This window comes from Cavia porcellus, unplaced genomic scaffold, assembly GCF_034190915.1.
Source record: "Cavia porcellus strain 051 isolate PalLab524CR breed Dunkin Hartley unplaced genomic scaffold, mCavPor4.1 scaffold_1, whole genome shotgun sequence".
In the NCBI taxonomy this organism is placed as follows: domain Eukaryota; kingdom Metazoa; phylum Chordata; class Mammalia; order Rodentia; family Caviidae; genus Cavia; species Cavia porcellus.
The window spans coordinates 27840445-27862040 of NW_026947484.1; the positions used below are offsets into that span (position 1 = coordinate 27840445).

The window sequence follows — 21596 nt, forward strand, 5'->3', positions numbered from 1 at the left end:
GTCTGAAAAGGCTAGCAGTGGTTGGTCTGCGGCAGCATCTCTGCTCCCCGTCACGTGGCACCAGCTCTCCGTGTCTGAGTTTGAGCCCTCACCTAGCATTGTCCTCTCCTGTGAAACGGTAGGAGTCTGATGGGCATAGGAGCCCATGGACGCCAATATGATGTCATTTCAACAACCTAGTTTCCAAGTAAGCTCATTCTCAGATGCAGGGGTTAGGACTTCAGCTTTTCTCTTTGGGGGACATAACTGCGTCTGTTACGAACTCACAACCGGAGTTTGCCCTGCTGAAGTGAAGTGTACAGTTCAGCTTGCTGTGAGCCTGAGGATGAGACCGTTCTCAGCAGGCGGGGCAGTCTGAGACTGCTGGCGCGGCTCTGAAGTCCCTGTAAAGAGTCCTAAAGGAAACCTTTGAAGGATCTTCATTCAGTGTAATATTCAGTCTCTTTGGAAAGTGAAAGAAAAGGCTCCATTGGCTGCCATTCACACTATTAGGGTCTTGCTCACCCTAATGGGGTGTCACGGGGGCTCACCAAGGGCAGGGCTCACTTCCCCATCAGGGTTGTCACTCAGAAGAATGCATCTCTTGGTTTTTGTTTCATTTATGCAGTCTGGGGACTGAATTCATGGAGTCATTCATGTGAGGCAAGCACTCCTCCACTGCGTTACATCCACAACTCTGGGTCTGTTGCTCAAAGCTGGAATTGGTTGGGTGAAAAGTACATCTGCAGGGTTTGGATGAGACAGGCACTAGCAGAGAAGTGAGGTGCTCCTTGAAGGAAACAGCACTGAGTTTGTTTCAAATTCAGCTGCTTTGACTCAGTAAACTACAACAGTTAAGTATACAGTATCAGAAGATTTGGGGATGGCATCTTTATCACTGAAGAAGAACAGTTCATTGGCTGATGAATAAGACCTAAGAGTTGTCTAAAGGTGGAAACAAGATCCAGAGTTTTTAAAAAATAAATTTTATATCTTCACTGAAGTTTGATTGATTGGTTGACTGATACAAGGTACTGGGGATTGAACCTAGGACTTCATGCATGCCAGGCAAGCACTCTACCACTGAGCTACACACCCAGCCAAGATCCAGGATTTGTTTCTTTTTTTTTCCTTTTTGGTATTGGGAATCAACTCATGACCTTGTGCTTCTCAGGCAGGCATTGTGCTGCTGAGCTAGATCCCTGGCAAGATCAGGATTTTAAGACCAATCTGTGATATTTTAATGAAGCAGCCAAAGACTTATATTAAAAATATATTGTTTATGGCCAGGCATGGTGGCACACAGCTGTGATCCCAGCACTCAGGAGACCAAGGTAGGAGGTTTGCCATAAATGCAAAGCTAGCCTGGGCTACATAGTGAGTTCAAGACCAGCCTGGACTACACAGCAAAGTCCTGCTGAAAAAGCAACTGAGATGTACATAATGTAGATAAATGTATATGAATATACATGTATCTATATACATATACATACATATGATATATATATATGTGTGTGTATGTGGTGAATTGTGGTAGGCAACTTGGAACACCCAATTTCCAGAAGATAACATTTTTCCCTGTGAGGATGAACAGTGAAAGAGGACATAAGATGATATTAAAATGCACTGTGACATTTCATACATCAAAGAAGGTATTAAATAGTATGGGAACATACATGAGGAAGCTGTTACCTTTTTTTGGTGTAAGGAGTATCAACAACCTGAGTGTCATTTAAACCAGGCCTGGATGGCCCATCGGAGTTCACCAGATAGAGCACAGGTGAGAAAGGGGCATATTAGGTGAAGGGAACAGTAAGAAATACTCTACAGACATTTAAGATGACGGAATTTACATTACTGCAAAGAATGTTCCAAGAAAGGCTCCTCTGAGAAAAAAGGCCAAGGTTAAAAAGGGATCTTATTTACTCCATAGAATTAATTTTTGTGAAATCTGTTGTCTTTTCTAAATAAAATAAAGTACAAGTAAAATAAAGAAAATTAGCTTTATTTATGTAATTTAGAAAAATTGATTATCGTATTAAATTTGTCAAATGTTTTCCATTCTGAACAATTTACAAGCACATATACAAACATAATAAAATAGAGTATATCACATTGCTCTTGCTTGACTCATGGGTTTTCTCAATTCTGAACATGCCTATCACTTCAGTTTGTAATTTTTTTTTTTTAATTGGTACCAGGGATCGAACTCATGATCGTGTGCTTGCAAGGCAGGCGCTTATTCTGCTGAGCTATATCCCAGCCCTTCAGTTTGTAATTTTTAACAGGGAGATGCTTTACATACTGTTTGATTCACAGTATAACACTGAAGTGCAGGAAGAATCACTGGTCACAAACATAGTTAAAAAATATTTTTCGACCAATGACTCAATCATTAGTTTTTTTTTTTTCTGTATTAAAATATGTTCCCTATTAAAAAAAAATACTTGTATTCATTGATGATTTACATTTTTTTTTTTTTTTTTGGTACTGGAAATTGAACTTAGGATCTTGCACTTGCCAGGCAGGTGCTACACCACTGAGCTATATTCCCAGCCTAAATTTGTTGCATAAATATGGCATTCATATAAACCCATAGTTGATCTAAATATAGTACAATATAATATGAGTCTATATTCATCAAAATAAATGTTTGCCATAAATGTTTGGAATAACAGTAACAGAAAATTCATTTAAGAAACAGTAAAGATACTCTATTCCATATAAAATGAGTAAAACTTTCATTTTGTGAACAAAATACAAACTAACCCAAAGATGGTATAAAGTCCTATTTATGAGCATGAACTCATATCAAACTGTAGTGCTGCAATTAATTTTTTACCATAATATATTTGATAAATTAATCCAAGTTTCCTAAATAGCTTTCCAATCATTGATCTTGCTGGAGAAGTCCAAGGAAGTTTAATAATATTACTGAATAAGGTAGAATCTTCTGTTAGTACAGGGATATAATATATGTGCAGATAATTTATATTAGAGTGAATCTATATCTGTCAGGAATTAAGACTATGACATATATATGGAATGACAGATGAAATCCATTTTTAAAGTAGTGGACTGTTTAGTAAATTGAATTTTTTAGCAGTCTTGAAATTCCTGGCTAAAGTTTTGACAGCTTTACTGCCTAATTAAGTAGGGGTAAAAAAATCCCACAAAATGTCGTTTGCTTTCAATTTCAAAGTCACAGCTATTTAAAACCATCAACTAGACCTCCAAGTGCACTTGAGTGTAAACTTTCACTTCTGTCCCCAAAGAGAAGGAAATGATCAAGTATTATATTAAGGTGCTTACTATTCCAAAAACAAGTAAAATCAGAGGAAATTGGTCTTTAATTGGATGCTTGAATTCTTTCCAGAGCTCTTAGTATGTTTAGATGATAGTAACTTGACTTTGACACTCTCCTGATTGCCCTTTATAGCAGCCTCCAGGCGGGCTTTCAGGGCTGGAGAAGAAGCCATTATATTTTTAAAAACTGATGAATACTGAGGCCCAATCTGCATGAGATTTTGCAAAGCAAAGTCATGTAAATTCCTCATTATTGAAGGTGCTGATGCCAGAGCATTCTCGTCCAAAAGGAAGGAAATGAGGATAGGCAGGAGACAGGCCACCAGCTGAGAGCCTAGGAAATCAACAAACAAGCAAGTTCAGAACATGAATTTTTATCCTACAAGGCTGCCAAAGTCCTCAAACTACACACTGTTCCCCAGGGAAAAAACAGTTCCTCCACTCTCTTCTGTTAAATTAATACTAAATAATATCAATACCTTGGACTTTCAATAAATGTGAAATAGTGATATAAAGGACTGAGTGTTTTACAATTAGTACTGAAATTCTGAGTATGGAGAGCTTCTGAGAGTATGAATTCAGTTGACACTTACGATGCTGTTCTTCAGCAATGGTAACCAATGCTTCCAAGATCTTTATGCCTTCTTGAAAGATCTGAAGCTCAGTAGTGTCTTCAGGTTTCCCTTTGTCTATTTCCTGCAGCTTTTCCACGATAAAAGATGCCAAAGAGTAAATGTATGGATATGAAACAGCTGGGTTTGGATACTGAAAAATGGAATGTAGAAGCTGATAGGTCTTGAATTGCACCTAGTCATGAAAGACAAGAATAAACTGTAAATAAACAAAAAAATAACCATCCTTTATTTTATGGTTGTAGTTGAATAATTATCTTTTTCTGAGAGAAAATTTGATTCCTGTATTTTTTTTTTTTTTTTTGTCTTTTTGAGGCAGGGTCTCACTGTGCAGTTCAGGCTGGCCTTGAGCTCACTTTGTAGCCCAGGCTGGTCTCAAACTCACAATGATCCCCTACCTCAGCCTCCCGAGTGCTGGGATTACAGGCGTGAGCCACCACACCCGGCTTTGATTTCTGTATTTTTGGGAATAAAAATATTTGTGAGCAAGGGCTACAAAAGTACCAAATAAGAAATTAATCTAAGAAATGAAGTGGCCATAAAGGAATGGGATCAACTTGCACATACTGTTTTTGAAATGGGTCCCATTATTTCACAAAAATCCTATTGCTGAAGGTGTGTTAGATTTCCTTTTCCTTGTTCTTTTTTTTCCCCCTCACAGTACTGGGAAATGAGCCCAGGTCTGTTGCACTAGGGTACATTCCCCAGTACCTTTCACATTTTTAAAATTTTGAGAGAGGGTCTCACTAAGTTTCCCAGGCTGGGCTTGTACTTTGTGATTCTTCTGCTACAGTCTTCCAGAGCGCTAGGATTGCAAGTGTGTACTACTGTGCCTGGCTACCACATATTTTTTAGAAGTTCTGTGTTCTATAGTGCTCTGTCAATAAAATTTTTACTAATAAAGTTCTAGATCTACCGTGGACCCCAAAATTTGTGTGGGTTACGTTTCTAGAGCAACTATGAATTGTGAAAAACTATAAATTTCAGATGTGGTCAAAAATATGCCTATAAATGCCTATTTTTATAGTTTACATCCTAAATATGCTATGTCTCCTCTTAGATGAGCTATGCAATTTAATTTAGTAAAATACTGTATTAATAAAGCTTAGGAATTTACAGGACATTTTGGCAGCATCTTAGGGATCTGAAGGCTTTAAGAAGAACAAAATTGAGAACACGGTACATGCATAACAGCAGCCTGTTATGATGTAGAAATTCTGACGCATCTGCTGGAGATAGATTATAGGGTAGCAACCAATCAGCAACAAGGATAATTAAATAATGCTCTTCGACTGGCTACTTGCAAACCTCCCACCTACCCCCCGCAATTGTGGAGGATATCTGAGGTTTCTGCAAAATTATGCGGGTTCCTGCAAATTATTAAGTTCTAAGGAAAATCTGCAAATGACTGAGGCTGGGAATTCTGAACCATGACCTTGTACAGGTAAACTATACATTGTTTCAGATTTTTAATATTTTTTCTTTCTCCTAATATCTTTTACCCATAGAATGGAAGAATAAATACCATTATTATCTGTTTTTTTTTTTTTCTATCTTTTTCCCTTTTTATCGGTACCAGGGATCGAACTCACGACTGCCTGCTTGCAAGGCAGGCGCTTATGCCGCTGAGCTAAATCCCCAGCCCCCTATTATCTGGTTTTGTTAATACAAGAAAAAGGATTAAACCTAAATCTAAAAATTAAAAATTGTAGTGCAGTAATTCTTTTTGGAGCTAGCAAAACTAAAAAGTTTTGCAAAACTCTGAATATATTCTTATTACAAATTGCTATGTGGCTAAAAGACTCTTACCATGGGATCTTTTATCTTAAGAGTAGCCTTAAATTTCTCAATACAGCGATTCTGAAGGCAAGGGATGGTAGTTACTTCTGGACTGGTAGACAAAATAAATATTGTGACAGCTGTAAGTAGACTGACTTCATCAAGGGCTTCATGTGCTGCATCGACTAAAGAGAAACAATTCATTAGAAAAGATCATGTTCACAGCTTTGTGCATGCATGTGAAGCTGTCTTTCGTACCCACAATTTTTTTTTGTGTATATCACAGATGCAGAGAATAAACACTGATATAAGGCACAAGACTTTAAGAACCCTGGCAGATGTATGGGCTAGGTAATTTTAGAGCTGAGAATCAGCAAAGCAGTTATCTTCAAGGGTAAAGACATCAGTGCACACATTCACTAGTTTTGTGATCCTGACATCTAAGTTTTTCTTTAGTTTTCTATCTGTAAAATGGGAACAGTGCTACTCACATTTCCATTCTGATTGGGTTATGCAGAATATATGAGACATTTAAGAAAAAGCAAGAGTTGCATTATCTGAAATCGTACTATGTGATGGTTCAGAATACATGCTACACATAATGTGCAATATAAATTAGCTACTATACTATTAATTATTAGTATCGTTTTTTGGAGATGGGGTTGTGTGCTATGTTACTCAGGCTGGCCTTGCACTCCCATAATCAGCTGACTGTCTTGCCTCAGCTTCCTGAATAGCTTGGACTATAGGAGTGTGCTTTGCTATCTGGCTTACTATTTCTACTATGTGCAAACACCAAAATACTTGGGCAATCATTTTCTTCTTTACAGAAAGTATTTAGATAATAAATGTACAAAGTAAAAGTACTTTATCACTTTGTTTACACATAACATAAAGAAAACAGTAGAGGGGCTGGGGATTTAGCTCAGCGGCATAAGAGCCTGCCTTGCAAGCAGGTGGTCGTGAGTTCGATCCCCGGTACCGATAAAAAGGAAAAAGACAAAAAAAAAAAAAAAAAAAAAAAAAAAAAGAAAACAAAACAGTAGAGAAAACCAGTAGACAGAATAGCTGTGGAAGGCACAATTGTATGAAAACTTTTCTATTGGAAGTAATCTATACTATTTTGGGGCTGGGGATTTAGCTCAGCAGCATAAGTGCCTGCCTTACAAGCACACAGTGGTGAGTTCAATCCCTGATACCGGTTTAAAAAAAGAAAAGAAGTAATCTGTACTATTCCATTTTTCAAAGTCATACTCACTGGATAATTTAAATGAACCTATTTTGAAAACATGTTACCTGAGAAAGAAAACTGGCAAATAAAACTAATTAAATTTATGAGTGAACTGTTACTTGTGAAAAATTACACACATATATAGCAGTTTTGGTGTTATGGTTTACAACTAAACTGCCCCCTGAAAGTCTCTGGTGTTTGGAGGTGACTGATCATGGTGCTGCACTCATCAGGGATCCAGTGCTCAGCAGCTGAGTACGCTGTTAGGAAGCAGGGTCTCACTGGAAGTGTTCCCTGGAGCCCTAACTTAGAAAGGTGTATTCTTGCCCCAGTTCTTCCCATTTCTGTCTACTTCCTGGCCACCACGATATGGCTGGCTTTTCTTTCTCATGCCATTACATCATGTTATCTTGCTTTGGAGCCACCAACTATGGACTGAACCAACCAAAACTATGGGCCAAATGGACCTTTGCTTCTCTGAGTTGCAGTGCCATGTGTTTTGGCTCAATGAAGGGAAAGCTGACTGGAAGAGAAAATTGGTACCTAGAATGCAGTAATTACTGTGATTGTACCTAGTCATGTGACTTAGAAGTCTTTGGAAATGGTTTGCTGGAGGAGTCTGGAAAGATGAAGGAGATGAGCCAGAGAAGCCTTAGGATATAAGACAGTCTGATGGGTGATCTTGGTCAGAGCTTGGAACCAGAATACTGATAGGAATGAGGCCAGTACAAGTCAGGACAGGAGGTTTTAGTTGGGAACAAGGACTTGGCTGGCATTTAGACTATAGCCATGTGTGTTATACGAAAAATCTTACCTGTATTTCACTCATATCCTGAGACTTTGCCAGACACTGGATTAAGGGAAGGAAACTAACTGATCTGGTAGAGGACATTTTTTTTTTTTTGGTGGAGGACATTTCAAAATAGCTCAACATTCAGGGTCTCACATGTATACTCCTAGCTTCTTTCAGCCAGATTTACAGTGAGAATAAGGAGCAATAGGGCAGAGCCAAGAGATACAAAAGAGTGTGCAGCACAGCCAGAAAGGAAAAGCCTATAAAATTGGGGTCTAGAAGGGTTAAAAGAACATGGTTAAAAAATCAGTATTAAAAAAGAAGCCTACTACTCTGTATCAGGACAATAGGAAAGAAGGCATGTCTTAGAATTAGCCAGACCTTACATTTTATAGGCTTAAGCATGCAAACTTGTAAAGCTTTTCCTCTGAAAAGACAGCCCGTAGGTCCCCTACTGGAGGAACACTAAGGGCAGTGGTCCCTGACCTGTTTGGCATGAGGGGCCAGTTTTATGGAAGACAACTTTTCCATGAATCAAGTGTAGGTGCAGAAGTGGTAGTTTTGGAATTGGATTCTCACACGGAGTGTCCAGCCTAGTTCCCTCATATGCACAGCTCATTATAGGACTGATGCACCTAAGGGAATCTAATGAGCCATTGATTTGATAGAAGGCAGAACTCAGGGTATAAGGTGAGTGACGGGGCCGGGCTGTAAATACTGGTTAATAAGCTCTGCATGCTTGTCCTCTGCTCACTTCTGGCCATATAGCCCAGTTCCTAAGAGGTCAGGACTGACTATGACTCAGGGGTTGGCGACCTAGGTTATTGGTTCCCAGGATATAATCCACTGTGCTCAGCCAGGTACTCAGAGGTCATTATAGACATGGGCCAGTGGGGACCAGTTACCCCTGCGGCTGGTGGCAGACCTTGATGTCATCCATATGGTCCTAGTTTTTCAGGCATTCACAATACAAGAGTTGTAGGACCACCAAGGTTTATACCCAGATTTTAGACTACCTGGACAGCCACTCTGACAGGACAGTGTGTGAAGCTGTGAGAATGAAGCCGAAGGTGCAGTGGAGACCCTAGGAATTTGGAGATGATAGCAACATGAAGTATCTGCTTGAAGAAAGACACGGGCTTTGCTTGAAGCAAAGACACCAAGAGAGCCCACATGGGCTGCATCCAGCAAAACCATATGGATGGGCTATACTACTTAAGGCCTTTGGAGATCACATGTCACTGTCACATGCTCCAGATAGTGGATATGGAGCTATGGGATTTTATATTTGTCCTGCTGGGTTTTGGGCATGCTTTGGTCCAATTCCTTTCTATTCCACTATTTCTCTCTTTTGGAATGGAAATGTGTACTTTGTGTCAAAATACGTTGGAAGTATTTAAACTTCTTTTTTATTTTTATAGAGACTCAAAGCTAGAAGTGTTACAGGCATGCACTATCACACTCAGCATCAAAGCTAAGAATCTGCTTTGAGTTTCAGAGGAAACTTTGGATTTAACTTTTTAAATCTAGCAAGTCTAGAGTTGTTAAGACTTTGGTGATTCTTAGAGATAGACTAAATGCATTTTACATAATGAAAGGAACACAGGCATTTTGGAAATAAAAGGCAGAAAGTTATGGTTTAGATCTAAAATGTTCCCCCAAAATATTGTGGTTTTGAATTACAGGTGTGTGCCACCTTGCCTGATAAATGTCATGCGTTTAGAAGGTGACCACACTTGGATGTATTTGCTCACCAGTGATGAGTTCTGCGGGTGAGTGCGCTATAAGAGGTGGGACCTCGGAAACAGATTATGGGCATGGCCTTCCCTTCACTCTGCTTCCTGGAGGTAATACTATAGGCAGCTTTCCTCCATCACACTGTTTCTGCCTTGGCCATGACAGATTGTGGGCTGAACCCACTGAAACTGTAGGCTAAGATGGACTTCTCTTCTGAATTTAAAGAGTCAGGTATTTTGTCCCAATGATGGGAAACCTATGTATTTGGTTACCTTCATTTAACAAATTCTTAAACACTAAGGTGCCTGCCACCTTTTAAGGCACAATGAATACAATTTAGAGAAAATATACTATAAACTGGAATGAAAACAAAAAAGCAACCATAGAAAATGACTCAGGATTGACTTCTGGGAGAACATGGTGGACACATAGCAGCAGTTATGGAAGCTCTCTGAGATACCCGGCTTAGATCCCAGGAATGGTGCAGTGCGAGTAGTCCTAAGCAGGGTGAGATGTACCCTGCTGACCCAGGAATGAACTAAACTGAGAGAAACCAATTGGAAATGCAATCCCGGTGCTATAACCAGAACAGATAAAATCTCAGCGCCAAAGCTGGAACCTGCACGATTTGAATTTCCTGCTGCTGCTGCTGTATCTGAATCAGCACAGCAGGGAAAGAGAGGTGCGAAAGCTCTGAGAGCGGGAATCCATGAACAGGACTGGCGGGGAGCCCTGCATCGACCTGCGGTGAGTGAGCGGAATGGGGACCCTTCCATAGAGTAGGAGGCTTCAGCAAAGGACATACGGGGACCGGGCAGACTTGCTGGAACAGGACGCTGCAGTGACTTTAGTCGCATATTCCTCTCTCAAGTGGGATTGGTGGGGAGTGCCTGGCCTGGGTGACGCCGCTGACTAAGACCCAGTAAGCTAGCCCAAAGCCGGTCCCAGCGCCTGGAGGTGCACGCTAGCAGTGAAGCCTTTGGTAGGTTGACCTGGATAGGCGGGCCCAGCAGAGGCTGCCCAGGTCTGTGTCTCCCTAGTATACTGCAGTGGGTGGGAACACCTAGCTGGTGCAATTCAAACAAACTGTAACAGACAAAGAGAAAAAAAACTGGGCCTCCTATACTCGCGTGTATGGAAGGAACGAAAAGTATGGGAAGAGGAAGCAACAAGAAAGGGTCCTCAGTCCCCAATCCTGAGAACACTGATCTAGGAAAGGTGAATGCAAAAGAGAATGAAGACAGAAAACATGCAATATCAGACACAGCACCTATAGACATAAAGCGCTATCTCCGGAGCCTCATAGATGAGTTCAGGAATGAAGTTATTAATGATCTGAAGCAAGATATAAGTAGAATAGTTAGAGAAATGCTAAGCACCCCCAAGAAAAAACAGATGGTGGAATGGAAGAACAGAAAAGAAGGGGAGAATTGTTTGATGGAGAAAATAGAGAAAACATAGAATACTTGAAGCAGGTTCAAAGAGATTACCAGGAAACTAAAAACTATGGAAAGCTGGCATAACAGCTTGACAGAAACTAAGGATAGATTATCTGAACTGGAGGGCAGATTTGCAATATGGGAGCACGAAATGAAAAACTTCTTAAAAATAACAAGAAAATCAACAGCAATAATACAAAGGCTAGAAGATGATAAGAGGATCTATAACTTAAGAATTAAGAACATAAAAGAAGAAGTAGGGACAGAAACAAATGGTCTACAAAAGCTATTCACAGAAATAATCCAAGAGAATTTTACGAATTCAGCAAAAGGTAAAGATACTCAGATGTATGAGGCATACAGGACCCCAGACACCTACAACCCAAACAGAGCTACACCCAGGCATATAATAATCAAAATTCCAGAAATCCAATATAAGAACAGAATATTAAAAGCCATCAGAGACAAGAAACAGATCACTTACAAGGGAACACCCATCAGAATTACAGCAGACTTCTTGGCACAAACTATCAAATCACGAAGAGCGTGGGGGGAAATAATTCAAGCTTTGAAAGATAATAACCTCCAGCCAAGATTGATATATCCTGTACAACTGTCCCTGGAAATTCATGGAAAAACAAGGTGCTTCCAGGATAAAGAGGAACTGATGGAGCAGAAAGCAAGATGAAGAAGACAAACTGACAACAAACGACAGAAAAAGAGCTCAACAGAAATGAGGCAGAGAAGACTGGATGATGGGAACAGCTATTTTGGAGAAAACAAGACATCATAATAGCTAGTGCTGATTTAGTATCATCTTGCTTTGAAGTCCCATCAAGCTTTTATTCTTCTGTCTCTATCAGTCTTAACAGGTTGTATCTTATTGGATTTTATTATATATGATAATATAAGCAAAAACTTTTATAGAAAAGGAGATTATACAAAAAACATTGTTCATTTTCTGATAGGTGGTTCTAAATACCCTGTAATACTGTCATTCTCTTGAAGGTTTTACATTGTCTTGATATGTTTGGTGCTACAGTATACAAAGTTATACTTAAAGATTTCAAGGAAAGAGACACTATGATAACTACTTTTATGTCAGAATATCTTGTGGTAAAACACTATTTTGCTTAAATGGTTATGCTTTGACTTGCTCTGTTTTGTTGTTATGCCCTCTTTTATCTCAATCTCCTTTTTTATAAATTATTTACTTTTTTTATCTTTTTAATTAAAGGAAAAATCAAAAATAGCAGGATATATCATAGTAACCCACTTTGATTTCCTATTAACTTGATTTGAAACCCTGTATAACCCTCACCATCTAGCTTTGACTGATTTTCTTCTATTCTGCTTTGCTTGATAGTACCAAGTTTGAAAGTATAGGCAAAACTGTAAAGACAATAAGATTCCTTATGACGCTCATTCCAGTTGACTATTATCTTCTTTTAAAGTCCTGTAATGTCTCCAATGTTTTGGTTTTATTCTTTACTGTTTTGTTCAATTTTATTATAACTGATGATATAGGCAATTCTTTTTAAGATAGCAAGAGGCAGTATGGTAACCATTGTTGATCACCTTATATTTTGTTTTTACATTATCTATTATGTTCATCCTTTTGGTTTGACTGACTCTGTTCTGTTATGTCACATTTGGTTTTACTCTCTTAAAAAAAAAGTAATAAGAACTGTGGGAGTAATAAAACCCAAAATGTGTAATTGTCAATGTACAAAAGAAGGGAAAAGAAAGTGCTCTAAAGAATATAACCTCATATATATTTAAGTGTATAAGATAGATAACCATCTTACTGAGTTTTGTTGGATCATTGAACAAAACTGTTTCCAGTCTCACTGTTTGAAAGTCCACTTTATATGCTTTAATTTTGTTACTTGAACAACTATTTCTAAGATAACAATATGTAATCTATTAACTAGTCATTTCCTATTGTTTAACTTGTACCTTATTTCTGTGTTTTTTTTCTCCTTAAATAAAATTAAAAAAAAAAAAACAAGAAAATGACTCAGGATTGACAATTGTGTGGTCAAAGAAGGTATATTATCCTCTGTTTCTGGTGCAATATTAGAAAATTGGGATACTGCCACTAACCCTAACCCCAGCTTTTTTTTTTTTTTTTGATACAGAGTCTAGCAATGTAGTATAAACTGGCCTCGAATTTGCTTATGTAATCCATGCTAACCTCAAACTTAGTAACCCTCCTGCCTCAGACTCTCGAGTGCTGGAATTACATGGTATGTGCCACCATGCCTGGCTCCCCCAAAACTTTTTTACTTTTACTCTGATACAGGGTTTTGCTAAGTTACCTGCACTGGGGTTAAACCTGCAGTCCTCCTGGCTTGCCCTCCCACAGTGCTTGGGATAAGCCTGTGCTCAGTGAAGTCTTGAGGAAATAACATCTGAGCTGACATCTCAGAGATATACTAGCAATGAAAAGAAAATCTTTTATTGTTTTGAAAAGAAAATCTTATGGATGAGTAGAATCTGTCTTACAAAGACATCTGAGTAATTTTAAGGTTTAACAAGTATCTTACTATAGGTAACATTTAAAGTTAAAGTGACAGCTTTGTTACAACAAGCAATTAAACATCTAACTCTCGTAACAGACAGCATCACGAAATAGTCACTCTACTTCTTTCCATTTTATGGATGAGAAACAGATATTTGGTAATTTGCTAAAGCCATATAATTAGTAAGGCAGACAGTCTGATTCTAGAGAGCAGCTATATTGCTCCCTATAAAATTAATTCAATTTAATTTCAGTTATATATGGTAACTACAAACTATATTTTATTTAGTTTAGTAAAACTACATTTAAAAAAAATTATTTTTTCTTTTTTGGTATTGGGGATCGAACTCATGACCTCACACTTGCCAGGCAGGTGATTATGCCACTGAGCTAAATCCACAGCCCTGTAAAACTATCTTTTTATTTTCATTAGGACAGTTTTCTAGGGTTCCTCTTTCCAAGAAATTTTACATTTTTTTTTTTTTTCCCGGTACCAGGGATCAAACTCACCTGCTTGCAAGGCAGGTGCTTATGTCGCTGAACTAAATCCCCAGCCCCAAAATTTTACATTTCTTATAAAATTCTTGGATAGATGCAAACCTCCCTCAGTATGAGTGCTATGGAGTAGACTTTGTGTTAAGAAACTGAGGCTTGTTACCTATTGTCTTTTATAATATTTTTTGGTACTGGGAATTTAACTAGCACCCTCATGCTTGCCAGGCAGGTACTGTGCTGCTGAGCTATATCCCTGGAATGTCACTAGTTGTCTCAGTGAGTCATCTTGGAGATGGATCCTCTATCTGGTGTCCTGGCCTATGGCTTAACAGTAATCTCTGGAGACACTAAATCACAAACACCTTGATAAGATGTTCCTGAATCCCTAACCCATTAAAAAAAAGTCAAATGATAAATGACTGTTATTTTAAGTCACTAAGTTTTGAGGCAATTTGTTACACAAAACATGTTTCACCTGCCATAATCAGCTCTTTGAACTTCTTTCAGTAACTAAATTCTAAGTCCTACCTCATTTCCTCTAACACAAACAAAAGGATATAAGAAAACCCCACAAACTATGATTTTGTGCATGCCATAAAAATGGCAAGTTCATTATAATCTTCAGTATAAAATCCTCTTTTTTCTGTGGGTGCTGAGAATTGAACTCAAAAAAACTAATTACTTTTCATACTTACCTTGCATTACTCCTATACTGGCAAAAGTTAATCCTTCTGAATGTGCTGTGACAGGTATGCTGCTTGGCTCTGTATTATTTCCAACTCTAGTCCTTTTCCTTTTTCTTTATACCACATAAGTACGAACTCACGCTAGTTTCATCCTTTTTTTTTTGTTCTGGTACCAGGATTCAAATTTGTAACCTTGCCCTTGCCAGGAGGGCACTGTGCAGCTGAGCATATCCTCCCCATCCCCACCCCCTGCTTTTTCGGTAGTACTAGGGATTGAACTTAGGGCCTCTGTATGCTAGGCCAGCACTGAGCTACATCCCCAGCCCTTAGTTTCATTTTTAAAACAAACTATTCGGCAGCCCAACATCTTCATTTTTTTTTTTTAAATTTTAATTTTTTATTTATTATTTATTTATTTTTTTTATCAGTACAAGGGATCGAACTTTGACTACATGCTTGCAAGGCAGGTGCTTATGCCACTGAGCTAAATCGCCAGCCCCAAGCCCAACCTTTTCTTTTCAGTTTTTTTTTCTTTCCATCAAGAGAAGTTTGTCTGTGTCTTTCCCCTTCCTTGACTCTTGTCTTTTGCACTGTGAGACCCATTCCCCAACCTGTTTGACTTCTTTACTGGGAATTGGTCAGTTTTACACTGCTGACTACTCCCTCTCTAGTAAAGGTTTTACTTGGCTTCTATGACTGTATAATATTCTGAATCTCTTCTCATCTTAGTTGTGGTCCTCTTCTTGTCCCACGAACTCAAACTGGGTAAAACTGACATTTATAACAGGAAATGGAAGGCAGAATGATGTCTAGTATGTCAGAAGACTTTTAGCAACCACTGTAACATACTACTGGAATGCAAAACCACACAACAGGACTGGGAGCACAACTCAGTGGTACAGCACTGTACAGAACAGTACATGGGGTCCTGAGTTTAATGCTCACAGCATGAAACAAAACATTCCCCAAACAACTCCCACATACAGACATAAAAGACTAAATATATTTAATGCATATGGAACCTAATTCTATCATTTATTGATATATGCCAGGTAGTAAGTAAGATATTTTCTATATAGTATGTTAATCTAACAAGTTGTGGTGCCTGTACTTACTCAAAAGATTAAATTGTGTTAGGAAGATGTCAGTTCAAGGGTAGCCTGGCAACACAAAAAGACCCTGTCTCCAAACAAACAAACTCCAAAGAGATGAAAAAAAGAAAAACAAAAAATAACATCCATCTTTATTGATTATTTAGGTCTTTTTGAGACAGTTTCATTATATAAGTCAGTCTAGACTTGAAATTGCTTTGTTGTGCAGGCTGGCCTTGAATGCACATTGATCCTCCTGAGTGCTGAGATTACAGGAGTGCACCACTATGCCTGGCTAATATTCTTATTTGTTAGACAGAAAATTACCTCTCAAAAAAAAAAAACAAAAAAACAAAAAAAACCCAATTGTTAACTTGGCTAGTCACTGAGCTATTGAATACAATCCCACTTTATAATGTATGGTTTATATACTTTTCAGTATACTAAAAGGTCTGTCAGGTGTAGATCAGTGGTGGCAAATCTATGGCATGTGTGCTGTTTGTATCATTGAACTCTAAAAGATTCGTCATCACTAATGTAGATTATATTTTAAGATAAACATACTATTTAGGTTTAAAGGTCTCACACTGGTAACACATAGGCTTCTGGTCATTTGTATTTAAGGGTTAAAATACTAAAATGTTTACCTATCCTCTAAACATACAATATGGTCTGCTCCGGTGACACCACCAACTATGATGAAGTAAACTGCTTAGCCTCAAAATACTATTGTTTTTAGAACAAACCAAGCAGGGGCCAAGGGTTTAGCTCAGTGGCATAAGCGACTGCCTGGCAAGCACAGGGTCATGAGTTCCTTCCGGAACCAAAAATAAATAAAACAAAATCAAAAAACAAAACTAAACAAAAAACCCCAAAACAAATCAAGCGGATTTTTCCCAACAGCTTTGATTACCTGGGTCCCAGCAGTCAAGAACTGTTGTTAAAGCACTGCGGAGGAGGTCTGTCCAAGCACTGTGGCTCTTTTCTGCACGGGCCATGGGGGAAGATAATATTCCTTTTAGAGCCTGTAGAGAAGCTGAGGCTGTGGAAGATAACTGCCCCCCAGGTAGCTTCACAGCCGTTTCTCTAAGGACACCAACTGTGAGGTACAATATAGTAGGAAGGATTGAGATGCTTCCTGTAAGATAAAGAATTTAAGCACACTATATGTAGAGGCTGAATCCAGAACATTTTAAAGAATATATATGTAGAAGCTAGATGTGGTGGTGCTTGCCTGTAATCTCTGCACTTGGAGGCTGAGGCAGGAGGATTGCCATGAGTTTGAGGACAGCCTGGGTTACATACTGAATTCTAGGCCAGCCTGAACTACAATGTTAGACCCTGTCTCAAAACAAACAAACAATATCTATCTATCTATCTATCTATCTAATTCTAAAAAACATGAATAAGGTGATGTCAGAAATTTTTTATTTTTACAATTATTTCTTGGGGCTGAGGGTATAGAGAGCACACTTAGTACACTCAAGGCCCTGGATTTGATGTCAGCGCACACACACACACACACACACACACACACACACACACACACACAGATTATATTCCATAGAAGACTGTAACTGTTAACATAATTTAACTTTTTTTTTTTTGAGACAGAGTTTTGTTATATATTCCAGGCTGGCCTTGAAGTCACTGTGTAGTCCAGGATGGCATTAAACTCACAGCAATTCTCCTGCCTCAGCCTCCTAGATCCCTGAATTACAGGCATGCACCATAAGAGCTGGCCACCTAATTTAAGTAATTTATTAAGATTATTCAGGTTGAATGCTGATTATGCAACACTGTACTGTACTCAGGGTTTTTACACTGAGCTACATCTCCAGCCCTGTTTTATTTCTGTTTGTCTTTTTGAGATGGGGTTTCATTAGGCAGTTCTGGCTGGCCTTGAACTTATTTTGTAGCCCGGGCTGCTCTCAAACTTGCAGCAATCCTCTTACCTCAGCCTCCGAAATTGGGATTACAGGGATATACCACCACACCCAGCCAGCCTTTTTTTAGAAGCAGGGTCTCAAACTTGTAATCCTTCTGCCACAGTCTTCAGAGTGTTGGGACACAGGTGTGTACCATAACCTGCTAACATTGGATTAAATTTGGATGGCTGTAATTGGAGATACATTTATTTTTATTTATTACTGTTTGACAGTACTGTGAATTGAACCCAGGCCCTTTGCACTGAGGTCGATTCCTAGCCTTTTAAAAACTTTTTATTTTGAGATAGGATCTCACTAAATCATTACACTGCCCAGACTGGACTTGAATTTGTGATCCTCCTGCCTCAGCATTCCAGAATGTTAGGACATTAGGCATGCGCCATCATGCCTGGCTCTCCAGATGACATTTAAATTCTGTCACTTTGGGCTGGGGATATAGCTCAATGCCACATGGCAAGTACAAGGTCCTGAGTTCAATTACCAGAATCAAAAATAAAATAAATGAGTAAGTAAATAAATAAATTCTATCACTTAGCATCATTGTGCTATCTCATCTCATTTTATTGGTAATGGATAAAATAAATTTATTTACTTTGTGCTGTTATAAAACGTAAATAGCAAACCTTACTATTTTGATCATTTGTAAGTGTACAGTCTAGTGTCATTATATCTGTTCAGAATGTGGTGTAACCACCAGAACTATTTATATTCATTCCATATTATTTTTCAAAGAGTATGTGATCTACTCATTAAAAATATTAAAGTTATCATGCTAAAGAGTTGAAAAGTTAGTTCTAGATTTAAAATGGATGTGCAGAAACTAAAGCTAAAATGTTGCATTTAATTTTCCTGAAGCCTACGTAGCAAAATCAATATTATGTGTTTCTCCCCATATCTTTTGATAGTCACTCTTCCTGCAACTCTTGGTATAAGTATGTGCTAAAACAAGAGGTTTTAATTCAAATTGAGGTTTAAAGTCATTAGGCTAAAAATAAGCATATAAATTGATCAAGACACATTTAAGCACAAATATGCTTATCAATTAAATATCTATTAAATATGAAATACCTATTACATGCCATATAGAGTATACAACATTAAGTTGGAAAGAAGACACATACATCTATATATCTATAGCTATATACTTTCATATAATTACATATAATGCCTCTTGACATTATATGTAACAACTACACATCTACATACAGAAATTATGTTGTAATTCTATAGTGTACACACACACACACACACACACACACACACACACACACACACACACAACCTATTTCACAAACCTCAGTATAAGCCTGAGTTTTTCATTTTCTCTTTTTGCTGGGAGTAAACCCAGGGTCTTATGCATGCTAGTTATGCACTCTTCTGCTAACCTGTATGTCCCATCCTTTGTTTTGTGATTGGGTGTTGCTAACTGGTCCACGCTAGTCTCAAACTTGAGATCCTCCTATCTCAGCCTCTTTGGCAGCTGGTATTATAGATACATACATACACACACACACACACACACATTTTTTTTTTTCTGATGACTGAATCCAATGGTCTCACACATGCTAGGCAAGTGCTCTATCACTGGGTTATAGCTCCACATCTCCAGTTGGACTTCATTCAGTCCCAACATAGGGGAAAAAAGATTAGTAACTAGGGCTCATTATAAACTAAAGCCATTTCTCTTCTTTCTAGGTCAAGTAAAGTAATCACTTACCACAGCATACATACCTTCAGGAGAGCACACTGCAGGAAGTTCAGAGAGGATAACCAATGCAGCTGAAACCAACTGGCTTCCTTCTTCTGACAAGATCTGTGGCTTTATTGCTCTCACTCCTGGAGCACCTGTCAACTTAGGATTTAGCTCTGGGAGTTGTCTAACTAGAATGCATACACATAATTCCAATGTTGCAAAGACCAAAGACTTCCCAGGCACAAGTCCTCCTGTGTCCTTTCCCTCTCCAAACTCTGGAAGGGTTTCCTTTTCAGCAGCCCCATCATCAACTAAAAGAAAGAACAGCACTTAATAAATACTTTGTGCTTATTTTGCTCCTGGTAGATGGTGATAATTTATTTCTGTGATAGGTAACATTTAACGGCTAAAATTGTGGGTCTATTTAAGTCTGACGAAGAAAGTTATGGAGGTACAAGTAGTTATCTTGCTAATGACTTACTACTGCAATGGATTAAAAAATCCTTGTAACCCCATATGCTTTAAAATATTTCATTATCTCTTCTTACTGTTAGAATATAAGCACTATAGATATTAGTAGTGGCTGGACACAAAGATAGGAACTTAAGTCCCTGATGACTTTAAGAAACCACCACACCAGTTATACCACTGGACCCCCCCTACTCTGGATGGACTTCTTGTTAGATGAGAGAATAAAACCTCATATTTAACTAAAAAATTAAAAAAAATATTTTTTGATACCAGGAATCAAACTCATGACCTTGTACTCGCCAGGCAGGCTCTGTGCCACTGATCTAGATCCCTTCCCCACCTGTTTTTTTTTTTTTTTTTTTTTTTTTTTCCTTTTTGAGACAGGGTCTCTAATGCAGTTCATTTTGTAGCCCAGGCTGGTCTTGAACTCGCAATGATCCTCCTGCCTCAGCCTTCGGAATGCTGAGATTACAGGTGTGAGCCACCACACCTATCCCCTATCCCCTTTTGGTACCAGGAATTGAGCTCAAGACCTTGCACTTGCCAGGTAAGCATTTGTGTCGCTGAGCTATATCCCTGGCCCACAGAACTACTACTACACTGATTTTTCTATTATATGTAGCAAAATATTTTTTTTCCTTTGAGACAAGCTCTAGCCGAAAATCTTAAATAATAAACTCACCAATACCACATCAGATTTATCCACAAGCAATCTATCAACCTAAAACATTAAAAAATTTTCAGTAGTTCTTGTCATGTACCTCAGTAAATAAAGCTAAAGTACTGTTAGTATAAGAGATTTTTTCTTCCAAATTTTGCTAAAATTCTTGTTTTCTGCCAAAATAATGCTAATACACAGAAACAAATAAGAAGCTTTAAAACCATTCCTAGGATTTTATATTTGCCCTACATAAACAGATTACCTACATTTCATACCTACATTAAATAATACCTTCAAAAATAACAATGCTATGTGACTCATTTGGAATTAAGGGTTAATATTTACCTTCTGCACTGCGTCTTTTTTCCTTCACATGTTCTTGAGCTCCACAAATAATCTGTCTTACCACTTCAAGTGAAGCTAACTGAATGTAAGGTGATTCTCTGGTCAAAATTACTCGGTGTAGTACATTCAGCAACTCTATACCCAAGTCCTATCACAGAAAACATGTAGTAGAAATTATATGGAAAAACTATGCACTATTTTTAACACTGCTATTTTGACAAAATTCAAGAAAAATGCAATATGGAAAACTGCTCATAAGAAATTAAGATACTATGTAGCATGCATGAGGTCCAAAAATGAAGACAAAAAGAGATGTCAACACACTAGTACTTTAAACCAACCCCAGAGTACTTTTAGTCCAATTTGGTACTATAATAAAAGATCATTTTTATATAGATTCTAAGCTGGAAAAAGAGAAAAAACAAATTTCCAAAATACAATGGGAAATTTGGCTAAAGAATACAAGAGCTGAATGTTAATTCTTAAATTTATATCAAGATTTTCTAGTAATAATAAAAAAAATGAGGGAATAGCCAGGTATAGTGATACATGCTTATAATCCTAGCACTCTGGAGGCTGGAGGCTGGGGCAAGAGGATCATCACAAGTTCATAACTAGGCTGGGTTACATAGTGAATTCAGACAGCCTGAACTACATAGGGAGACCATGTCTCAAAAAATTAAAAAAAAAAAAAAAAAGAGAGAGTGTATGGTCTTAAAATGGATGTCTCTCTAGTGAATAAAATCACTGGAGAAATGTTATTTCATGTTCTTTTTATCACTACT

At 38.1% G+C, this 21596-nt stretch overlaps 1 protein-coding gene across 6 annotated transcripts in view; it reads right to left on the minus strand.

The window, feature by feature from the left end:
- Positions 1-1968: 1968 nt before the first annotated feature.
- Positions 1969-21596, minus strand: part of Heatr5a (HEAT repeat containing 5A) — a 120322-nt gene continuing 100694 nt past the window's right edge. For 5 of the 6 annotated variants that reach the window (XM_063260539.1, XM_063260483.1, XM_063260512.1 and 2 more), the window contains 6 exons: positions 20812-20959; positions 19373-19645; positions 16606-16830; positions 5727-5881; positions 3879-4092; positions 1969-3619 (listed from right to left, as the gene is read on the minus strand). In XM_063260539.1, the coding sequence (XP_063116609.1) occupies positions 3312-3619; positions 3879-4092; positions 5727-5881; positions 16606-16830; positions 19373-19645; positions 20812-20959 (1323 nt within the window). In that variant the 3' untranslated portion in view covers positions 1969-3311. Of the gene's footprint in view, positions 3620-3878; positions 4093-5726; positions 5882-16605; positions 16831-19372; positions 19646-20811; positions 20960-21596 lie in introns of those variants that run through there. The other variant, XR_010051421.1, reaches the window with a different exon arrangement.